At 44.3% G+C, this 20,400-nt stretch overlaps 1 protein-coding gene across 5 annotated transcripts in view; it reads right to left on the reverse strand.

Moving 5' to 3' along the window:
• The window catches only part of PRC1 (protein regulator of cytokinesis 1), a 55,096-nt gene that overhangs the window by 33,673 nt on the left and 1,023 nt on the right, over positions 1–20,400 (reverse strand). For all 5 annotated transcript variants that reach the window (XM_073568635.1, XM_073568637.1, XM_073568636.1 and 2 more), the window contains exon 2: positions 6,348–6,480. In XM_073568635.1, the coding sequence (XP_073424736.1) occupies positions 6,348–6,480 (133 nt within the window). The remainder of the gene's footprint in view (positions 1–6,347; positions 6,481–20,400) is intronic.

Raw genomic sequence — 20,400 nt, forward strand, 5'->3', positions numbered from 1 at the left:
CAGGCAGAGTAAAATCTTATCAGAAGCCTGTATTAGCAAAGCCTTCTAAAATGAGATTTCCCCAAAATCAAATCTACGAAGAAAGAAAAAGAAAATCACATGTTTGTTATAAGCCATATGGAATGATGCAAAGGAACACCGAAAAGACACAAATGGAATTAAGAAAAATGATGAGTTCTGATTTTCTTTCTGTAACAAAGATGGCCGAATTTAACAGACAGAAGCAGGTGGTGAGTGACATCATGGCCTGTAAACTGAATACTCTGCTCCAAGAATCTATCAGCTTTAAAATGGCAAGAACCTTTCAGGATATTTTTTGCAGAGAAATAAGTATGGGTGTAGGAATTGGCTAGGAAAAAAGTAATATATATTGTGTAACAGTGTTATACAATTAGTGTTATATGTAATTATTTTATAGAGTATAATCCTGTAGTTTTATGGTTTGTGAATATATACATATTCATACAGTATATATAGAGTGTTTGTAGAAGTAGAAATAGTAGAACTGTATTTTTTAATGAAAATTAAAATCTACATCAGTAATAATATTTAGAATATGAATATGATATTAACCTTATTTTTTATGTTTCCTTAGAATTTTCATTTCAAAGCAGGACTTAATCGGGAAAAATTCTCTTACAAGGATTTATGCCTTTATTTACACAGGATGTTGCAATAATTGCATGATTTTATATCTAACCCTTAAAAGGAAATAACTAAGTGCTTTTTAAAATGTTCTGGGTGTGTGCTTTACTGCATGGTTTGAATGACAACCACAGCAGGGGAATTTGAACCTTGTTCTAATAATACAAGTAGACCAGTATACTATGTCCCTGTTCTTTGGGAAAAGAATTTTTAAGGGGGTCTCAACTTTTGCAAAGCAATGGAATTTTTTTTCCAGGCCTAAATGTCAAGTATACATATACATATATTTCTGTCATGTGGGGAATATTCAAAGAAATATTAAGACTAAATTGAAATAGTTTACAATGCATTGATAATTAGGATAATTTGGGTTAAAATACGTGTATTCATCACACCTTCGTATGTGAGGTATTTGGTTTAAACTTAATATGTGACACAGTCTGAATGACAGTGACTGAGTGTATGAGCAGCTGCTGAGCGAGTAATGTGATACGTTTGTATGAGGCCTCAGGATCCTGAATGCATGAGAGAAAGAAAAAAAAAACCCCCAAAGCTTTTATCTTTAGGAGAAATATGCAGATCAGTTAAATTATTAGAATATTAGGATATATAATGAAATATTATCTATACAACATATATTTCTGTATTTCTATAGTAATTATTTCTTGATTTAGTTAATAGTGGATAAGTGCAAAGTGCAATCGCACATCAAAATGGTTTATGCAAATTAATTTTTCCAAAGGATAATTTTATGATATTCAAATTAATTTTAATGGTTACACATCTTCAGACAAATAATGGTATAAGCAAGTATAATATTTACACAATTTATAAATTAATTATTTTTAATTTTGGTTTTGATAAATGAATTATTTCATGAAACAATATTTTTTGGTATTAAGGGGGAAAATATGTTTTTTATCCTGACTACATCATCACATTTGATTAATACCTCTTCTTCACACATTTTAATAGGAAAAAATATTAATAAGGTGCAATGGTATAAGTATTGGGTATAATAACAAGTATTATAAAGAGTCATTTCTTTACACTAAGAGGAATTACATGCAAAGTTGCATAATTTGAATATTTTGGTAACACAAGTTTATGACAATTATGAAATAATCCAGATCATGGAAATATTAAGGGTATATGTTACTGAAGATATAACTACTCTGCATCAACATAAAGGCCTTATTCTTATTTTTATTTTTATTCTTATTTTTCATTATTTTTAATTCTTTCACCAATATTTAGTAAAGTAATATCTATTGAGAATATTGCTTCATTAAATATAGCAATTATATGGTTCTTTTACTAAGGAAAATGTTTCACTTCTGAGTTCTATGCAACAATTCTTTTATTCATTCATTCGCTCACTCATATATTCTTATTTTGGTTCATGGCTATACATTCCTACATATTCCTTATTAATAAAGATGATAACACTGGTTACATAAAACACAGTGACACCTATGGGTTGAAAAAGGTAATTACACCTATGACATAAAAAAAATGTTCTATCACATGAAAAATGCGGATAATAATGTATTATCGTTTATTATTTCAAATATTGAAATCCATATATGGTACAAATTCTGATAATAATTATATGGATATTACTGATTGCTATGGTACACTGTGATATTATGGGATAGGGAAATTACCAGATTTGGTATAGAATAGGGAATGAAGACTTCAAGCAAGATACTGAAATTATGTTAATAAAGACTTTTCACATTTCTAAACTTCATTGATTTTTATCAGTTGCAAGAAGAAGAATGCCGCGATCCAGAAGTCCCAGAAGGTAACAAAGCTATGATTACTGAGTAATAGACTGTGTTAATTACAAATGCAGTATCCACCACTGACAGTCACAAGTGCAGTATCCACCACTGACAGTCACAAGTGCAGTATCCACCACCGACAGTCACAATTAAAGTGTCTAACCTGACAACCAGAGGATGATGATCCTATGATGCTGAGATGAACGGTGTTATCACGTTCTTATCAAGTTCCAGAGGTTTTCAATCACCTGAAAAGCTTCGATGAAAGCTGGTGAACAATGAAGGTAATTATCAGGAAGTTACAACCCTGACATATGTCCTGTGCATTAGGACAAGGACTGGTTATGGTGCTATGTTTAGCAAGGAAGAGTCATTTTAACCCTTGCTTTGCTGACCAAAGACGTCACACCTGTTCAAAGACCAGTACCGATGGAGGATTCCAGAATATCCAAGGCGAGCCAATATAAGCCCAGGTTTTTAAAGATGACACTGCACAGATATTAAAGCTGCATAGACTTTGTTTTCGTATTAACATTTGAAATTATGGACTTTGATTTGATACACAACACAATTTCTATATGCTATAGAAAAACTGTATTTTTAAAAGAACCAAGAAGAGGACAGAAGACATCAAAATGAAGACCAGATGACATCAGATGATGACTGGACCTGAGATGCTTCAATTTAGACTTAGGGAAGTATAATTATACATATTTTATATGAATATTGTTCACGGCTTACCATAACATGAATTCACATCAATTATGTCATTGAGTACTTATAACGGTAATCTAATATTATTATTATTATTATTATTATTGATATTAAATTATTTTGTCAAAGAAGAAGAAAAGAAAAAAGATCGTTATATTTGAGGGTTCCAATTAATGTCTGTCTCCCTCAAAAGGGGGAATTGTTAAATATTAATAATTCGTTAAATATTTCTTATTACACCCAGTTCTGTAGAATGCTTTAGCTTACATGACATAGGCTATTTTTAAGCTTGGCTCATGGTAGAAATGTCAGCTCACTACATATTTAAGTTTAGCCTTGAGGTAAATGTCAAACTCCATATATGTAGAGACCACGTGCTTTAGGAGACGTATATAATTCATGGCTAACTGTAGAGGTCGCTCTTCTTCTTCCCTCACCATCATGAGACACAGACGCAAGATGACATAACTCAACAGCTGGTATGTTACTTTATTACGAAGAAGCCGAACTGAGAGACAGACGCCATTTGCCATGTGAGATCCCGGAGAGAAAGAAGAATACATGCTGCTTTGCTATGAACAATGGACAATATCTCTTTCACTTAATTTTATTCACCTGTTTTTCTGTAATAACCTTTCTTTGATGGAAGAATCCAAATAAACCACTATATTTTTATCTGGTAACTAGTCCTGAGTATTTTACAGGATATGCATTATTTTACACAAACCCTCTATGAGCCGATCCGTGGGATCCTTAATGGACGAGCCGCTAGGCACCGACAACAAGGACTTCGAGGCCAGGCGTGACACTGGCGGGTCCACCACTGGGGATTCTGCCCATTTCTAACAGAGTTCCGGGGAAAATGGGTATCTCGCCTCTATAGGTTTCTGACCCGAGAAGCGCTTGTCTGGGCGTTCTCTGTGGCGCTGCACTATATCCTCAAATTCTGGGTGAGTGCCAAATACTCTATGCGGGTGCTTGGCCCGCTTAAAGGCTACCTTATGGCTCGCGGCCAAGGTAGCATCATCTTCAATCCCCAGGGTTTGATTGATAGCTTCAATGAGGCTGTCCACTGTCTCCCGGCATCCCGGGTTATCTAGATCAAGTGGCTCGTCTGAGTGACGATCCAAACTCTGCCCGCTCCCTGGTGAAAGGGAGCGTGATGCTGAACTACCCGATGCCGAGGCACCGGATAAGCCGGGAGACATCGTATGGGCTCGTTTCCTTCGCCTCTGTCTGGCATGGGAACGGCCCCTGCAGGCCGAAGGTTCCTGTGAGGTGGAGGACCCTTCCCAGATAAGCGAGCCACTATCCTTGCCTCCCCCTTTGGGGCGTTAAGGGACTGGATCGCCTTTGTAAGCGAAGCCATAGACTGGGATAATGATAGTGCCCATTCCGGAGGATTCGTTTCTCTGGATTCAGTCGCCGAGTGAGGTTCCTGGAGTCGCACACTTTGGCGCTCTGCGCTCGTGGAAACGGGGCCTTACAAGAAGTGCATGCAGCATAGAGAAAAGTGTGCGTCTTCCCTTTCCCGGCCATATTGAGCCTGCTAGGCGTTTTATATATCAAAACAAGAAGAAAAAAAAAAAAAAAAGCTTTTTTTTTTCTATATGGGAGGGGAGGAGAGGCCCCCATGCTGTTGTAGCGGTCTCCGCAGCCTGCACTTACCCGACCTGTGCCCCCCGACTGCGTGCCCGACCTTCTGCTCCAAGGGGCGGGCCACCGGAAGTGACGCATCGCGCCGAGGGCGGTACTTCCACCGCGGCCTACACCGGCAAAAAGCCGGGGGCTCAATCCCCCCCCGCAGCGGCGACGGCTACTGTCCACCGCCCCGCGCGACGCAGGGGCGGCGGTGGCGCGCCGCGGCCTGACAGTGGCAAAAAAGCTGGGGGCTAAATTTTTCTCCCCTGCCCGCGGCGCCGTGAATGCTGCGGCGGCTGACGCAAGAACTGCTAGTCTTCCTCTGGATACGAGGAGGCCCTAGGGAGACGCACACCGCTGCCTGCCGCTGCTGCCCAGGAGCCCCCCGCACACCCGTACCTTGAGTCGCTGAAAACAGGATCCAGGTAGGCCCTTTAGGGCGGCCAGGGAGCGGGGGCTGGTGAGGGGATCCTGGATGGTGCAGGCACCCTATCTCTGTCCAGCTTCAGCCGAGGAGAGGGACCGTCCACCTCCTTGCAGCACCTTCGTCTTGCGTTGGTGGAGTAATGGGGGCCGCTCGGACCGTCTTGTGCCTCTGAATAGCCCATAGTTTCTCTACCAAGGGGTGGTCAGGGCTAGGTCAGGCATCATGTCCCACGTCACGGGAAAGGATACGTGGAGACGACGTGCTCGCCCGTTGATGGTTTGGGGATATCGGACCCTTTCAATAGGATCCGTTGCCCCTGTCTAATCTTCATGGACAAAAAAAGTCTGGAGAAAAAGGACCAGACGTGTGCCTCCATAGACACTAAGCAAAAAAAAACTGGCTTCCGCCCGCAATCAGGGCGAGGGTGTATACGGCGGGGGAGGAGCTAACCTTGTGTTGTTTGCCTGGTGTCAGCCTCCAGATGGCGGTAGCATACACCCACAGTACCTGTGTCCCCCAATGAGACGAAGGAGAAAATTGGATGGCACTCAGCCCAGCGTTAAACTATGGGGCAGTGCATATCTGCAATTATTTTCTCATGCCGATTCGGCCTACGAAAACAATCACAGCACGCTGCGAGAATTGGATCGAATGTACCCATACAAGTCTACAGGTGTGTGTGTGTGTGTGTGAAATGTCGCACTGTACTCGGATGTCACCTGAGTACAGTGTGATTCCTGCATATGCCGGCGCTGGAGAAATTACTTTCAATGTCTCCTCCACACCTGTGCTGCCATTCTCTGAGCACTGACACTCGGTTCTCACTCGCAGCAGAGCAGGAGCTGAGTGTCCTTAGCATATCACATTGGACGCCATACACTAGTGTGGCTCCAGCCTAACTGCCGATACGGCAGCTCAGCGACCCTAAACCTGATTGTATGACCCCATATTATGGAGATATTCTCCCCTAATATAATCCTTCTGGGGGGGGGGGGGGAGAACCTCTGTAATACGACAAGTGATCAATACGACAAGTGATTAAATATAGGACAACATTATTCTGTGGAATCTCGCGATACATATTTATAATCAATGTTTGAGTATTTTCAAATAAAAGTGAACTTAGTCCTTACATTTACATGTCTCTTGACGGCATCTGTCCTTTGCAACCTCTGGTCTTCTGGAATTCCAATTTCTTCCCAGATTTCTCGGAGACGAGCCAATGCAGAATTTAAGCAGGCTACAGATTCAGCAGCAATCGCCTCGCTACAACACACAAGAGACAAGAAGGTTACCCATCAGACAGCGACATGGTGACCGCGCCACGACCAAGCGCAGCTAGAAGAACTATGCTGGACTAGGAGAGAATAATATTTAGAATTGAGAGTCCTCAGTGGTTGATACTCTTTTCAGTTAGCCATTAAAAAGGTAACACATTGCAAGCTTTCGAGACTACTCAGGTCAGACTAATACAACATCTGAAGCCTGACGAAGAGACCTGAGTAGTCTGGAACTCTTGCAATTTGTTACCATCTTTTCAGTTAGCCATTAAAAGGCATCAACCACTGACGACTCGCAATTCTAAATATTCTTCTATCTACTGGCTAAAGGTACTGTCACACTAAGCGAAATCGCTAGCAATATCGCTATAACTTGTGACGTTATAGCGATATTGCTAGCGACATCGCTGTGTCTGATACTTATCTACGACCCGCTGGTTATCGCTGATCGCGCGAGAACGTCCTGGACTGTTTCTCGTCGTCAGCTTCCTGCAGCGCTTCCTGTGGAGAGACGAGCGTGGAGCCGGGCAGGAGGACGTCAGGATCGCCTCGTCTGACAGGTAAGTAACGACCCCCTTCCCCAGCGATGTCGCTGGTGAGATCTGCCTGCGTGGCAGCTCACTAGCCACCACTTAGCGATGTACCAGCGATCCTGACCGCGTCATATCGCTGGTCGTGATCGCTGGTACATCGCTAAGTGTGACAGTACCTTAACACGGTACGAAGATATACATCTTTCCTGGACTAAGAGGACAGTCAGCAACAATTCACAGGACTCACTCCAATGTTTTAATAACCCTCCTTTACACACACACTTTCTCTGACAAGTCTACACCCAGGAATAGGACTGTCTCTCAAACTCTGAGGCACCGCTATGAAACATAGCACCTTCTCTGGAATTACAGAGCTCTTATTTCATAACACAGTGGCTCCTTTTTGCTTTTTCGGTTGTTTTGAGCTGGCTCCATGTGCATAGCGGATAGGAGCCGGAGCCGCCTTTACACTGCAAGTTAGTCTGGTCCATAAAAATGGGACAAAATAATGCATGCTGCGATTGTTTTGTGGCGCCGCTGAGGCTCAAGTCGCCACAGAGGTACTGCACCTTCTCCTAAGGTGTGGTGCCCCACCATCCATGTAAGGTGGGAACTCCTGACCACGCTCCAACACTCACACCCCACACAACAGGGTAGTTCAGCAAAGCCACATTGCGGCTCTTGCTTAGAGTGTAGCAGAGCACCTTTGGTGGCTCCCTGCTTGGAACACAAAACGTGCTGGGAGGTGGGTGGAGTTGAGAATACATAAAAGAGTGGGAAGGTTTAGGATTGAGGTCAGTAGTCAGTCAGTCGGAGAGACTGAGGGAGTTAGTCACTCAGAGAGGAGTGAGGAAAGAAGATCCCTGAGAGAGGGATGGAGGAAGGAGTGCTGCACAGGAAAGGAAAGAAGGAGAAAGACATTGAATTGAAGCCTGAGCTTCCATAGGAAAGAAAGACAAGTACGGAACGTAGGAGAATAAGAGAACACAGAGGACGTGGGTTAGAGGAAGAACCCTGCCTAGAAGTTCTAAGCACAAGGCCGGGGCCCGGTCCCCGAGGTTGTATGGACACTAATGGTTCTGCAGCAGACACCGGTGGAGTAGTGGGCTGTAAATGCACTACTACCATCTAAGACTTGGGGGCACAACAGCAACACGGATAGAGAGCCGGGACTCAGGAGTAAGGAGTCCCCGAAGCAGGCTACAGCTGTCTGCCGTACAAGTAGAGTTCTTGGGAACATCTGTTAGGAGGAACGCCAGTGTAACTCAGTACTAGGAGATCTTCACACTAAAAGGCGCTATAAGAGGAGACGTTCAGAAAGGCACATGTTGGCGGAGCGTTGGAAGGGAGCAATCCATCTTGCCTGGAGGTTGGCTGAGTCCCTGACCCGGAGGACATGGCACGGAGGCCGGCACCTGTGTGTACTACAGACTGTGAGTAAAGCTTTGGAACTACAAGCCTTGGTGTCCTCCATTGATTCTAGCGCCAACACACCCAGCACTGCTACATCTGGGTACCAGCTTCTACACTGCCTGCGCCTCTCTTCTTCCCCTACACCTACACTGCCCTGGGGCTACAGCTCCACCCGTGGGGAGCGTCACCATCTTGGCTGCAACCCATCACCAGCCCAAGAGGATCTGCGAGCAGCGTCGGCCTAACATCTCACTTGCCGAACACCACAGGTGGCGTCACGAACTATTCCATCTAACTGTATTACCTGTGTGAAGTTGGCACCCCATGTTCTCAAAAGATGGGTGGAAAGTGGGTGGAGTTTCAGCAAATTGAGCGCACAATATCTCGGAAACCAAAGCGGTGCAAACGTTCATTTTTGCGGCACAAACCAGCACAAACGCAGCACAAACAAATGGTGTATTTTTATTCATCTTTTGAGAACATGGGGTGCCAACTTCACACAAGTCTTCAACTCGGGGTAAGGAGTGAAAGCCTTAACTAGAGCTCCAAGCAAAGCGAGGGAGAAATCACAAACTGCTTCCTTTGGAACAGTAGCACCTGCTTGTTTCCATTCAGTCAGCCATTGTGCTATAGAATTAACAGTATTGCTCTCAGAAAGCATCTGCACTACTGGGATATGATCTCCACTCGAACACAAAACCCCTTGGTACAAAAAGATGTGTGCAGAAATGCCAACAGGTCTTTTTAGTTTTCTCACTACTGAACCTGTTGCATCAAAACTTACATAGGAACCCAAGTTCTTTGACTTTATTTGGTAGACTTGCATCTGAGACTGGGTCCAGTAATGGCAAAAAAATTTATCTAGACCAATGTTGTGTATGCTTCCAGTCTGAGGAACACTGTATTTCAGGAGATGTAATGAAAGAATTGGGTCCTTGTGCATTAACTCTCTTTCGCCAATCTCTTGCTTGGCTTTTCTTAACGTTGCTAGATTTGGTAGATGGCTAGGCTCAGGGTCACCAACATCCATAACTTTATAAGCCTCAGCTGCTCGCCATACATGTGCTTGTTTTCGTCCTTCCCAGAGTTCTTTTGACAACCTTTTTCTTAAATCTCCTGATAATTTACGTTTTGATTTTCCTGTGTGGAGACTGTCATCAATATTGCAGATCATACACTTAAGCACTACTGGCTTAGCAATCTCTGGTATTTCTTCAACTTTTATGGATAGTTGTGCATCACACTCTGTGCAGCACCCTGTTATATCTATGTAGTTAGATACAACATTTGGATAAACCTTTGCCCTCCTGAATTTAAGTGTGCACGATGACTTGATATTTTTCCAGATCTCCTCGTTCAATATGTGAGTCCATGTACCAGGTTTTAAGATTGTGTATTCTCTTTTATCAGCATACATAGATTTGTCATTGTAAATTACTTTTTCAGGCCAAATTTTGATCCAGCTCTGAAAAGAAAGACTGAACTCAAACTGAATGTCATAGCACTGAACTGATGAATGACTCTCTGTTCCTTCTGAGCTCTCACTGTTGGAAGGTTGTTTTGGGATATTTGTAACATCTTTGTACAGACCAAGGGCTTCCCATACATTGTGCCGATTTGTCTTTACAAACGTGTAAAGGTTTTTTGGTGACATTTTGTTATTTAATTTTTGACACAAGTCTACCCATACTTTTTCTGAGGGGAATGCTATTGCCTGTCCTGTAATAATTTTTTCATGTGAAGAACAGATGACATTTATAATGTCATCATAGTCACAGGCTGGCTTCCTGGGCATCTGATCAAAACAAAAAATGTTTTTATTAGTTTTACATGCAGTGTATTATATGGAAAATAATTGATTACATAATTTTTAATAGTTAAGATACAGTGGTCCCTCAACATACAATGGTAATTAGTTCCAGGTGAATCATCGTATGTTAAAACCATACTGGAGCAGCAGGTGATGCTGCATTCAACAGAGTCCTTCATATGTTGAAATGATCGTATGTTGGGGCCATTGTATGTGTTGAGGGATCACTGTACTGAGATTAAATAATCCTATTCTTAGCATGCTCACTTCTCTCTACTTTTACAGATGAAAAGTGTATTGTGTATCTCTGCCTCTCCCATAGTAATAAATGGTGGGGGCGTGCCTGCCACAGCAAAGCCCTGTGGTTGGCAGTCACTCTGCACAGGGCGGTGATTGCTCCATGCAGGGGAGCACTGAGGGCCACTGCAGGAGATTGCAGGGGTCCCAGTGGTCAGTACCAAACCCCCCCCCCCCCCCGGGGGGTGGGATAGGGGATAAGTTTTGCAGCAGAGTACTCTTTTAATGGGTTAAAGCATTACTGTAATTACAAACAACTTGATGTGTTGGAGAACTACAACCCCCAGCATACCCGGACAGCCTTTGACTGTCCGGTCATGCTGGGAGTTGTAGTTTTGCAACACCTGCAGGCACCCTGCTTGGGAAACACTGTTGTAGACAGATAAAAGTACAACTCCATGATTGAACTAAAGTTTCTTTGCTCAGGTAATAGCTTTGCAGAAATCTACCAAGACAGTTTAGCACATTTTCAGTTCAAATAAGTAAGTACACTTGATTTACCCTGGGAGTCTCTCAGCTAGTAGTCAAATTGTTAGGGTATGTGCACACTTTGCGGTTTCTGCTGCGTTTCCGCAGCGTTTTTGGCTCTGCAGAAATGCAGCAGATTCTGCTGCGTTGTACAGTACCTTTATTTCCTATGGAAATCAAAAAAAGCTGTGCACATGCTGCGTTTTTTTCCGCGCGGTTTGTCAATTGTCAATTGTTTGGTGCAGAAACGCTGCGGTTTTACACCTCATCCATTATGAGGTGTAAAAACGCAGATAATCCGCAGAAAAACCGCAGCACTTTGTCCTGCGGATTTCCTGCGGTTTTCTCTACAAAATCCGCAGAGACTAAAAACTATGTGTGCACATACCCTTAGGCCTTTCCCCAAGTTACAGTGTGTGGGGGAGGGGCATCACAAGCAGGAAATCGAAATGAAGTATGGGGTCTAGTAAGGAACAATTTATACATTTTTTTATTATAAAATTGCTATGGCTAGCCGGTGTTTTTCATTTCTTTTTATCTCCCTTTATCCATATATCAGTTACAGTGATTTGAGGCACAAACTCAGTGCGAGATACAGCACAAACGAATGATGTATTTATTTATTTTTAAAATTTGAGAACATGGGGTGGAAAGTGGGTGGAGTTACAGCAAATTGAGCGCACAATATCTCGTAAACCAAAGCGGCACAAACGTTAATAAACCAAAGCGGCACAAACGTTTTTTTTGCAGCGCAAACGCAGCACAAACGAATGGTGTATTCATTTTTAAAATTTAAGAACATGGGGTGGAAAGTGGGTGGAGTTTCAGCAAATTGAGCGCACAATATCTCGGAAACCAAAGCGGTGCAAACGTTCATTTTTGCGGCACAAACCAGCACAAACAAATGGTGTATTCATTTTTAAAATTTAAGAACATGGGGTGGAAAGTGGGCGGAGCTTCATAAAAATATAACGCGCAATATCTCTGGAACCAAAGCGGCGCAAACGTTCATTTTTGCGGCACAAACCAGCACAAACGCAGCACAAACAAATGGTGTATTCATTTTTAAAATTTAAGAACATGGGGTGGAAAGTGGGTGGAGTTTCAGCAAATTGAGCGCACAATATCTCGGAAACCAAAGCGGTGCAAACGTTCATTTTTGCGGCACAAACCAGCACAAACAAATGGTGTATTCATTTTTAAAATTTAAGAACATGGGGTGGAAAGTGGGCGGAGCTTCATAAAAATATAACGCGCAATATCTCTGGAACCAAAGCGGCGCAAACGTTCATTTTTGCGGCACAAACCAGCACAAACGCAGCACAAACAAATGGTGTATTTTTATTCATCTTTTGAGAACATGGGGTGCCAACTTCACACAAGTAACTAACATTCCACCATTCACAATTCCCCCCATTACTTGGGCGCCCAGGGCCATGGTCCGGGTCACTGCTGCTGTGACACATCCCACTGATACCGGCCCAGTACAGAGTACCCCACGGCCCTGGGAGGGCGACCCAATTTCCAGGAATAAAAATAAAATAAAATCTGTCATGTGCTCCGACACAGGGGCTGTAATTGACCGAGGTGGTGAGAGGAGAATGGCTGCTACGATCACTCCCATACACATCACAGAGGGATTCCTGCATCAGATTCGGCTGCCGGGGCGCAGTTATAGCCGCTGCTCACTGTATACTGAGTGGTGACTGAAGCCGGGTCGGCCGCATCCCTATGACTGATAGCTAAACGCTGCCGGAATAAATAAACTTCATCTTCTCCCGGTAGTTGGGCAGCTTCAGAACACTATTAACCTGCAGATTAACCCCATATCAGCAGGTTACTAGCATCAATACATTTAATTTTTACATGACAGGTTCCCGTTAAGGAAAATCTGGGTAGCTACCGTATTTTGCCATGGACTACTGGCAATGGTGAAGCTTAGGAATCAGAAATGCTGAGAGGCCGACACTCCTGTTCACATCCATGTCGAAGCATCCATCACACCAGGGCTGTGGAGTCGGAGTCGTGGAGTCGGAGCTCATTTTGGTGGAGTCGGTATAAAATGGACCGACTCCGACTCCTAAAATATATAATAAATTGGGTACAGTAATTCAATGCAGGATGTGCTGAATATTTTTTCATAGGAGTTTGGGAAAGTTATGAAATGCCATATAAATGACTGTTCTATTCCTGATCTAAGGCTACATTCACACACAGCGTTTTTCCTGTGTTTTTTGAGGATACGTTTTTCAGCTGCAAAAGCTGATCATCTTTTTAAAAAACTGCATCACCTGAAAGGTTTTTGAGCTCATAGATAATGTTTTCAATAGCAAAAGCAGATTAGAAATCTGCTCTATCTATCCATTTATCCATATCTGTCTATCCATATCGTATCTGTACCAAAAAGAATGAAAACCGGGTAGTACACCAATATATATTCTGTTCTATCTAAATATCTTGATTATTGGATCATAAAAATGATTAAATGTCTGAGGTTCACATTGTACTACAATAAATTTTTCACTTAAATATAAGCAATATATGTGGGAGTCGGAGTCGGAGTCGGTGTAAGGGAAATTGAGGAGTCGGAGTCGCAGGTTTGGCTTACCGACTCCACAGCCCTGCATCACACACACACAGGCGTCAGAGCTTCCGTCACACACATTGCCAGTTCTCAGGTGAAAATAGGAACAGATGTTCCACACTATATATTACAACAGTCTGTTAGACGCACATTTTGTGCATAAAAATTTTGCAGACTCGTGATTGAATGAGGAATTAATAGTGACCTAATAGTGGAATTATGGTGAAGATCATTAATGGAAGGAATGATACAAGACTGCGCACACTAATCACATTGTGCACAGAACATGAGCACATGACACAGGAATGTAACGGCCGCACTGACACAGTAAAAAGTGCTCTGCTCCACCCGGTAACACAAGATGACGACACTCCTCATTCTCTGCCTGGAAAGGTTTACATTCAATTTACACCTGAACCAACTAAGCCTCAGGGGACAGAGAATATGCCCAGACTTCCCTGCGGAGTTCAGATGAAAAGTTATATCAAAGCAATTGTTCAGGGCGGTTCCATGACAATTGTGTACAAGATAATTGTGTACGGACAATTGTGTACAGAAAATTGTGTCCAAGGACAATTGTGTCCAAGGACAATTGTGTACAAGGACAATTGTGTACAGGGCAATCGCCTAGTACACAATTGCCTTGTACACAATTGGCATTGTACACAATTGGCCTGTACACAATTGTCTGTACACAATAGTCCGTACACAATTATCTTGTACACAATTGTCCTGTCACCGTTCAGGGCTCCTCTGCTGACCAAACCCTGAGTTCTCTCTCTGTTCCGAATATGGTCGTCTCACCTTCACTTTCCATTATGTCTTTCAGAGAAGGATTTATTCAGGTCCATCAATAACCTCTCACGTTGGATCTGACAATTTCACATCGCACAATTTTTCGACCTGGGAAAAGGAGCATGGTAGATCCCCTTACCAAACAACGGATCATACAACGTGAGGACACCTTCAGATGGCCATAGCGTGGGTATAACCTGTCTCCAACGTTCTAATGGATAAAAAACGAGATCACTACAGGGGCAGGAACCTGCCGCAACGGGGTTGTCAGGATTTCCATAGACTGTCTAAAATGGACGTGACGGGAGCAGTGTGTGAAGGGGGCTGGCTGACAGCTAATTTCCGCAGCTAGGCGAGCCTTCTTCATGGGTTATACCTTGCAGAACAGGTGCTGGCTTACCTAGGAAAATAAGCAGGGCGGTCAAAAGGCAACCGAGAGTATAAAAAGCTCAGAGGGTAACAGGGCACCAAAGCCATTAGAAATCGATCAATAGGTGTCTGACTTACTTGGAAAGGTTGGAAAAGCCCTTTAATGCATATGTTATTCACAGTCCACTGCAGTAGGTGAATGCCGATTACACTGGAAACTTATGGTCTTTAAGGTCCAAACGCCATGATGAGTAAAAGGGAGTAATTGATCTTAAAGCCAGAGCTGAAAGAGTCATTTACAGCAGAGTCCACTATTCCCCCCAATAAGCTTACAGGATCTGAAATTTACAGTAAACAATAACACATGGCTTTCCTGATAAATCCACCACATCCCGGTGCTCTCTGCTGGTCCGTCCTGCAGATCTCAGGTACCATTGCTGAGCTTTTGTGCTTACTCAGTTTGACCTCCTCCCAGATCAAAAGACACAATAGAAATCCAGAAAATCCGAGGCACCCAAGCTACAATTAGTAGCTGTATTTTTAACATTATTAGTCTGGCTTGAAAAAGCCAAATATGGCTGAACGGTTGTCATTTGTTGCTGCCAAATAATTTTAATGGATGGAATAAAAGTTATGCTTTTTTTTTTTTTTACCCAAGACTACTTTGGTGCCTCAGAGATTTCCTGTCACACAAGTAGTCCAGGACACTGTCACTAGAAGACAGACCAACGGGGAGCACTGAAGCTGCAGTTTTATTAGGTCAATAATCTTTTTTTTTTTTTTTATGCTGACCCCTCCCCACACACTTGGCCTAATTTTTTAGAAGGGTTGTACACTACTTGGACAACCCCCTTTTTATTCTCCACGGTTGTCGGGGCTGGGGCTGCTCTTTCACTTCCACTTGAGGTTCGATTTGTCCGAAGGAAGGGACAGCGGCACCAGAGCCGATTGGGCACAGGCCTCACGTGTCGTAATGACCGCACGTGATCCCTGGGAACGACAACACCACTGCAACGGCACTGGCATGGAAGGGGAGGACAATCTTTTTTTTGTTTTAATGGGCCAAAAAGAGGGAATGAGTAGGGGCTGCCCTAGTAGGATAAGTAATCACTTTCTAATTTGTGGGAGTCCGATTGTTGGGATCTTAAAATGAGGGGCACAAGGAGAAGTGGCAGGGGTGGGGGGGGGGGGGGGGGGGTGTCTCCCGCTCACCCGTTTTGCATGGAATTGCACCACCACAACACTCTAAAAAGTTCTTCTATAGGAGAAATAAATACTTGAAGTATCAGTAATTTGTTCCCTAAATCCTCCCAATTATGTACGGTATGTGATGAATAAGTGCATTACACTAGGGTACTTCAGATTGCCGTCGTCCCAGTTTCCAGCGTCGCTCCAGTCCACTTCCGGCCCACATGACTATTCTCCAGCTTTGCTAGCTCACAATGTGTGGGTCAGCGCTGCTTTTCCAGTTTTAGGTCTAAGAGAACCAAACACTAGCTCTGTAGGCTCACCAGGGCTGTGGAGTCGGTGCTCATTTTGGTGGAGTCGGAGTCGGTGTAAAATGGACCGACTCCGAAAATATATAATAAATTGGGTACAGTAATTCAATGCAGGATGTGCTGAATATTTTTTCATAGGAGTTTGGGAAAGTTATGAAATGTCCTATAAATGGCTGTTATATTCCTGATCTAAGGCTACATTCACACACAGCGTTTTTCCTGTGTTTTTTGAGGATACGTTTTTCAGCTGCAAAAGCTGATCATCTTTTTAAAAAACCGCATCACCTGAAAGGTTTTTGAGCTCATAGATAATGTTTTCAATAGCAAAAGCAGATTAGAAATCTGCTCTATCCATTTATCCATATCTGTCTATCCATATCGTATCTGTACCAAAAAGAATGAAAACCGGGTAGTACACCAATATATATTCTGTTCTATCTAAATATCTTGATTAATGGATCATAAAAATGATTAAATGTCTGAGGTTCACATTGTACTACAATAAATTTTTCACTTAAATATAAGCAATATGTGTGGGAGTCGGAGTCGGAGTAAGGGAAATTGAGGAGTCGGAGTCACAGGTTTGGCTTACCGACTCCACAGCCCTGAGGCTCACATTGAGAAAGCACCACACGCAAACTGTGTGATCTGGCTAGTTTTTCAGGTTGTGTGGCCAAAAGAGGACGAGAATGAAGCTGAAAACCAGAGAAGACGGCATTAGCATTTCAAAACCTTTTCACTACATGTGAACTTTTTTTGCCAAGACATCTCCAACCGAGGCCCCACATACCAGAACATGGAGTGCCTACAGGCCCATAATAAGGACCTGCAAGGGCTATGTGCCATCATACACACTGCAATGCTATATGCATGGATATTAGGCATTTAAGCCCATGTTTTGGAACTTAAAGGCACTCTTTAGTTACCGAGAAACACAGGAAAAAAAAAAACAAAAAAAAAAAAACACGTAAAACAATGAGAACTAGCCAAGATGTACGTTCTTAATAACCACCTCGCTCCTTGAGGGATCGTCCAATAAAATTATCCTTATGACCTAGGCTATGTTCACACAAAGTTTTTGTGGCAAAGATGAGTTTTCAAGCAAAAGAAAAAAATTCAATTTTTTTCCCTGAATCTGTTATTGCAGCCTTTTGATTTGCCAGTGTACAACAGGGAGCATGTTCCAATCCACAACAATGAAAAGATATGTTTTGCTTTTTTTTTCCCCCCACCAAGCACTTGTCAAAAAATTCTTTGAGAAAAAGGCTCAACAAACTCCATATCTGAGAGAAAGCAAAGTGGATGTGCCACAGGTCATTAAAAAAAAACTGCGTCTCTTAGTAAGGCCTTATTCAGACATCTGTGATTTTTTTCATAGGTAAAAAAAAACACACAGACCGCTGTGTTTTGAAGCCGATTTTAATCAGTATTTGGTCAGATTGTCAGTTTTCGCCACCAGTCATTTTCTCGTATGAAGAGAATAAATAAGTGACAATGTTAATGACAGACAGCACACAAATGTCATCCGTGTATTCTTCTCACACAAGATCCGCAGTGTAGGATTTCACCCAAATATAAGCCAGGACCTGGTGCGGCAGCGCTGCAAAACGGCTATATGAAAGGCCAGCTCTGGGTTTCTGCACCTACCCCGACCACTTGTGCTGGGTCTCACCAGGGAGGGGGCACATTTCAAAACAATGCACAAGGCTGAAGACATTCACAAGGACAGATTCCACTCTCCCTGCTCAGGTACCTAACCCTGCAGGGCAGATGGACGGATGAATCCGAAATATGATAATGGATGCTACTGGCAGTCAGATTACAGAGACCGTTCCTAAAACACATTACATCCCAGAGGCACTGAGCTACCATAGTAAGGCCGGGTTCACACTAGTGCTAGGAGCTCTGGTAATGGGAGGTTGTGAGCACAAAATGACTGCTGAAACCAGGCACAACACCTTGTAGAGACATAGACCTAATTAAAAAAAAAAAAAAAAAAAGCACCTTTAGTGTCCAACCCCATTGGCGAGTTTTCCAGAGATTGTTCTTTATTTAGATGTGAGGAGGCGCTCGGTGCACCCTTGTTATGGCCAAACAGATCTGTGCACCTTCCCACCTATCTCCACTCTCCTCATTCATCTAGACTAGCAATGTTCACACCGTTCTTGATGATGGGACGGGCTGAAGTTAGACACTCCTGAGTCCTGATTCATGAAGGGGAGCACACTCCAAAATTTAGGAGCAGCTCCAAGTTGCGCCTAATTTTTGTTACTTTTTAAAAACTTTTTTACCCCAGAATTCAGGAGTGAAAGCTTTGATGAATCGGCCGTAAGGGTAGAATTTTGATTAGTGATATGTCCCCTACAAAGTGCTGTGCTTGGTTTGAACAGTCATGGTGTGCTGACAGATTCTCTTTAACTGATAAAAAAAATTGATATGTCCAATGATGGACAGAACCAGAGGCAGATGGGCTTTATGGACTATATTGGGGTCCATTTGGTTCCCCTCAGGTTGTCCATCATTCTAACAGAATGAAACAGCTGTAAGTTGCGCTTGTACTTCGGGTGAAAGTTATGGTGCTTGAGACAAAAGTCTCCAACACAAGTGTGATCCTAAACGAAGTACCACCACTTACTGATGGTAGACCACCACTAACTCTTGGGTAGATTCTCATCGGTTCACTGCACATGCTCAGACTATTACTGGAAGGATTGGAAACAGCATGTGCAGGACTTTAGCACAGTGAGTGATGACATCTAAGGCCCAGGTGACATCACAGTGACTCCGGGCATTCTGGTTACTTACCCAACACAATGATACAAGTCATAACTGTAATAAGGGCACGCTCGGAGGGCTGAGTACCAATGGCAGCACCGTGCCCACTGTTCACCCACTGACAAAATCTGTAGACAGGGTCTGCTTACGCATTAGCAATATGACTTATCACACAACATGCAGAGACGCACAAGGTGTCCAGGCTGCAATGTACATCAGTGTTAATATTTATCCAGGAGCCAGATTCCTGAGCTGTGATGGCCGTCCCCCATAGACGTGCTGATAGCTGCACAGTGGGGTCTCCTCTGTAGGAGTCAGCCCTCAGCAGATTCAGGACTCTGGGAAAGCTGGGTGACCGCCTCTGTGGGCAAGTCTGCAGGGGAAGCCAAGGCAGAGCAGGGACTACATTCTGCAAACAGGGACCATGTTGTCCCTGGGCAATAGGTGACCGCCCCTCCCTCGTATTTTTCCTGTGCATAGTGCCATCTAACCCCATGATCCTTCCTGCCCTGTCCCCCCCCACACTGCACCCTCCTGTCCCCCCCACACACTCTGCACCCGCCTGCCCCGTGCCCCCCCCACACACACTCTGCACCCTCGTGCCACCCCCACACACACTCTGCACCCTCGTGCCACCCCCACACACACTCTGCACCCTCGTGCCCCCACACACACACTCTGCACCCTCGTGCCCCCACACACACACTCTGCACCCGCCTGCCCCATGCCCCCCCACACACACCCTGCACCCGCCTGCCCTGTGCAATAGGTGACCACCCCTCCCTCGTATTTTTCCTGTGCATAGTGCCATCTAACCCCATGATCCTTCCTGCCCCGTGCCCCCCCCACACACACACTCTGCACCCTCGTGCCCCCACACACACACTCTGCACCCTCGTGCCCCCACACACACACTCTGCACCCTCGTGCCCCCACACACACACTCTGCACCCGCCTGCCCTGTGCAATAGGTGACCGCCCCTCCCTCGTATTTTTCCTGTGCATAGTGCCATCTAACCCCATGATCCTTCCTGCCCTGTGCCCCCCTCCCACACTGCACCCTCCTGCCCCGTGCCCCCCCCACACTCTGCACCCTCCTGCCCCCCCACACTCTGCACCCTCCTGCCCTGTGCCCCCCCCCACACTGCACCCTCCTGCCCCGTGCCCCCCCCACACTCTGCACCCTCCTGCCCCCCCACACTCTGCACCCTCCTGCCCTGTGCCCCCCCCCACACTGCACCCTCCTGCCCCGTGCCCCCCCCCACACTCTGCACCCTCCTGTCCCCCCCACACTCTGCACCCTCCTGCCCTGTGCCCCCCTCCCACACTGCAGCCTCCTGCCCTGTGCCCCCCTCCCACACTG

Source organism: Dendrobates tinctorius, unplaced genomic scaffold (genome assembly GCF_039654945.1).
Source record: "Dendrobates tinctorius isolate UK_male_01 unplaced genomic scaffold, ASM3965494v1 ptg000022l, whole genome shotgun sequence".
Taxonomy (NCBI): domain Eukaryota; kingdom Metazoa; phylum Chordata; class Amphibia; order Anura; family Dendrobatidae; genus Dendrobates; species Dendrobates tinctorius.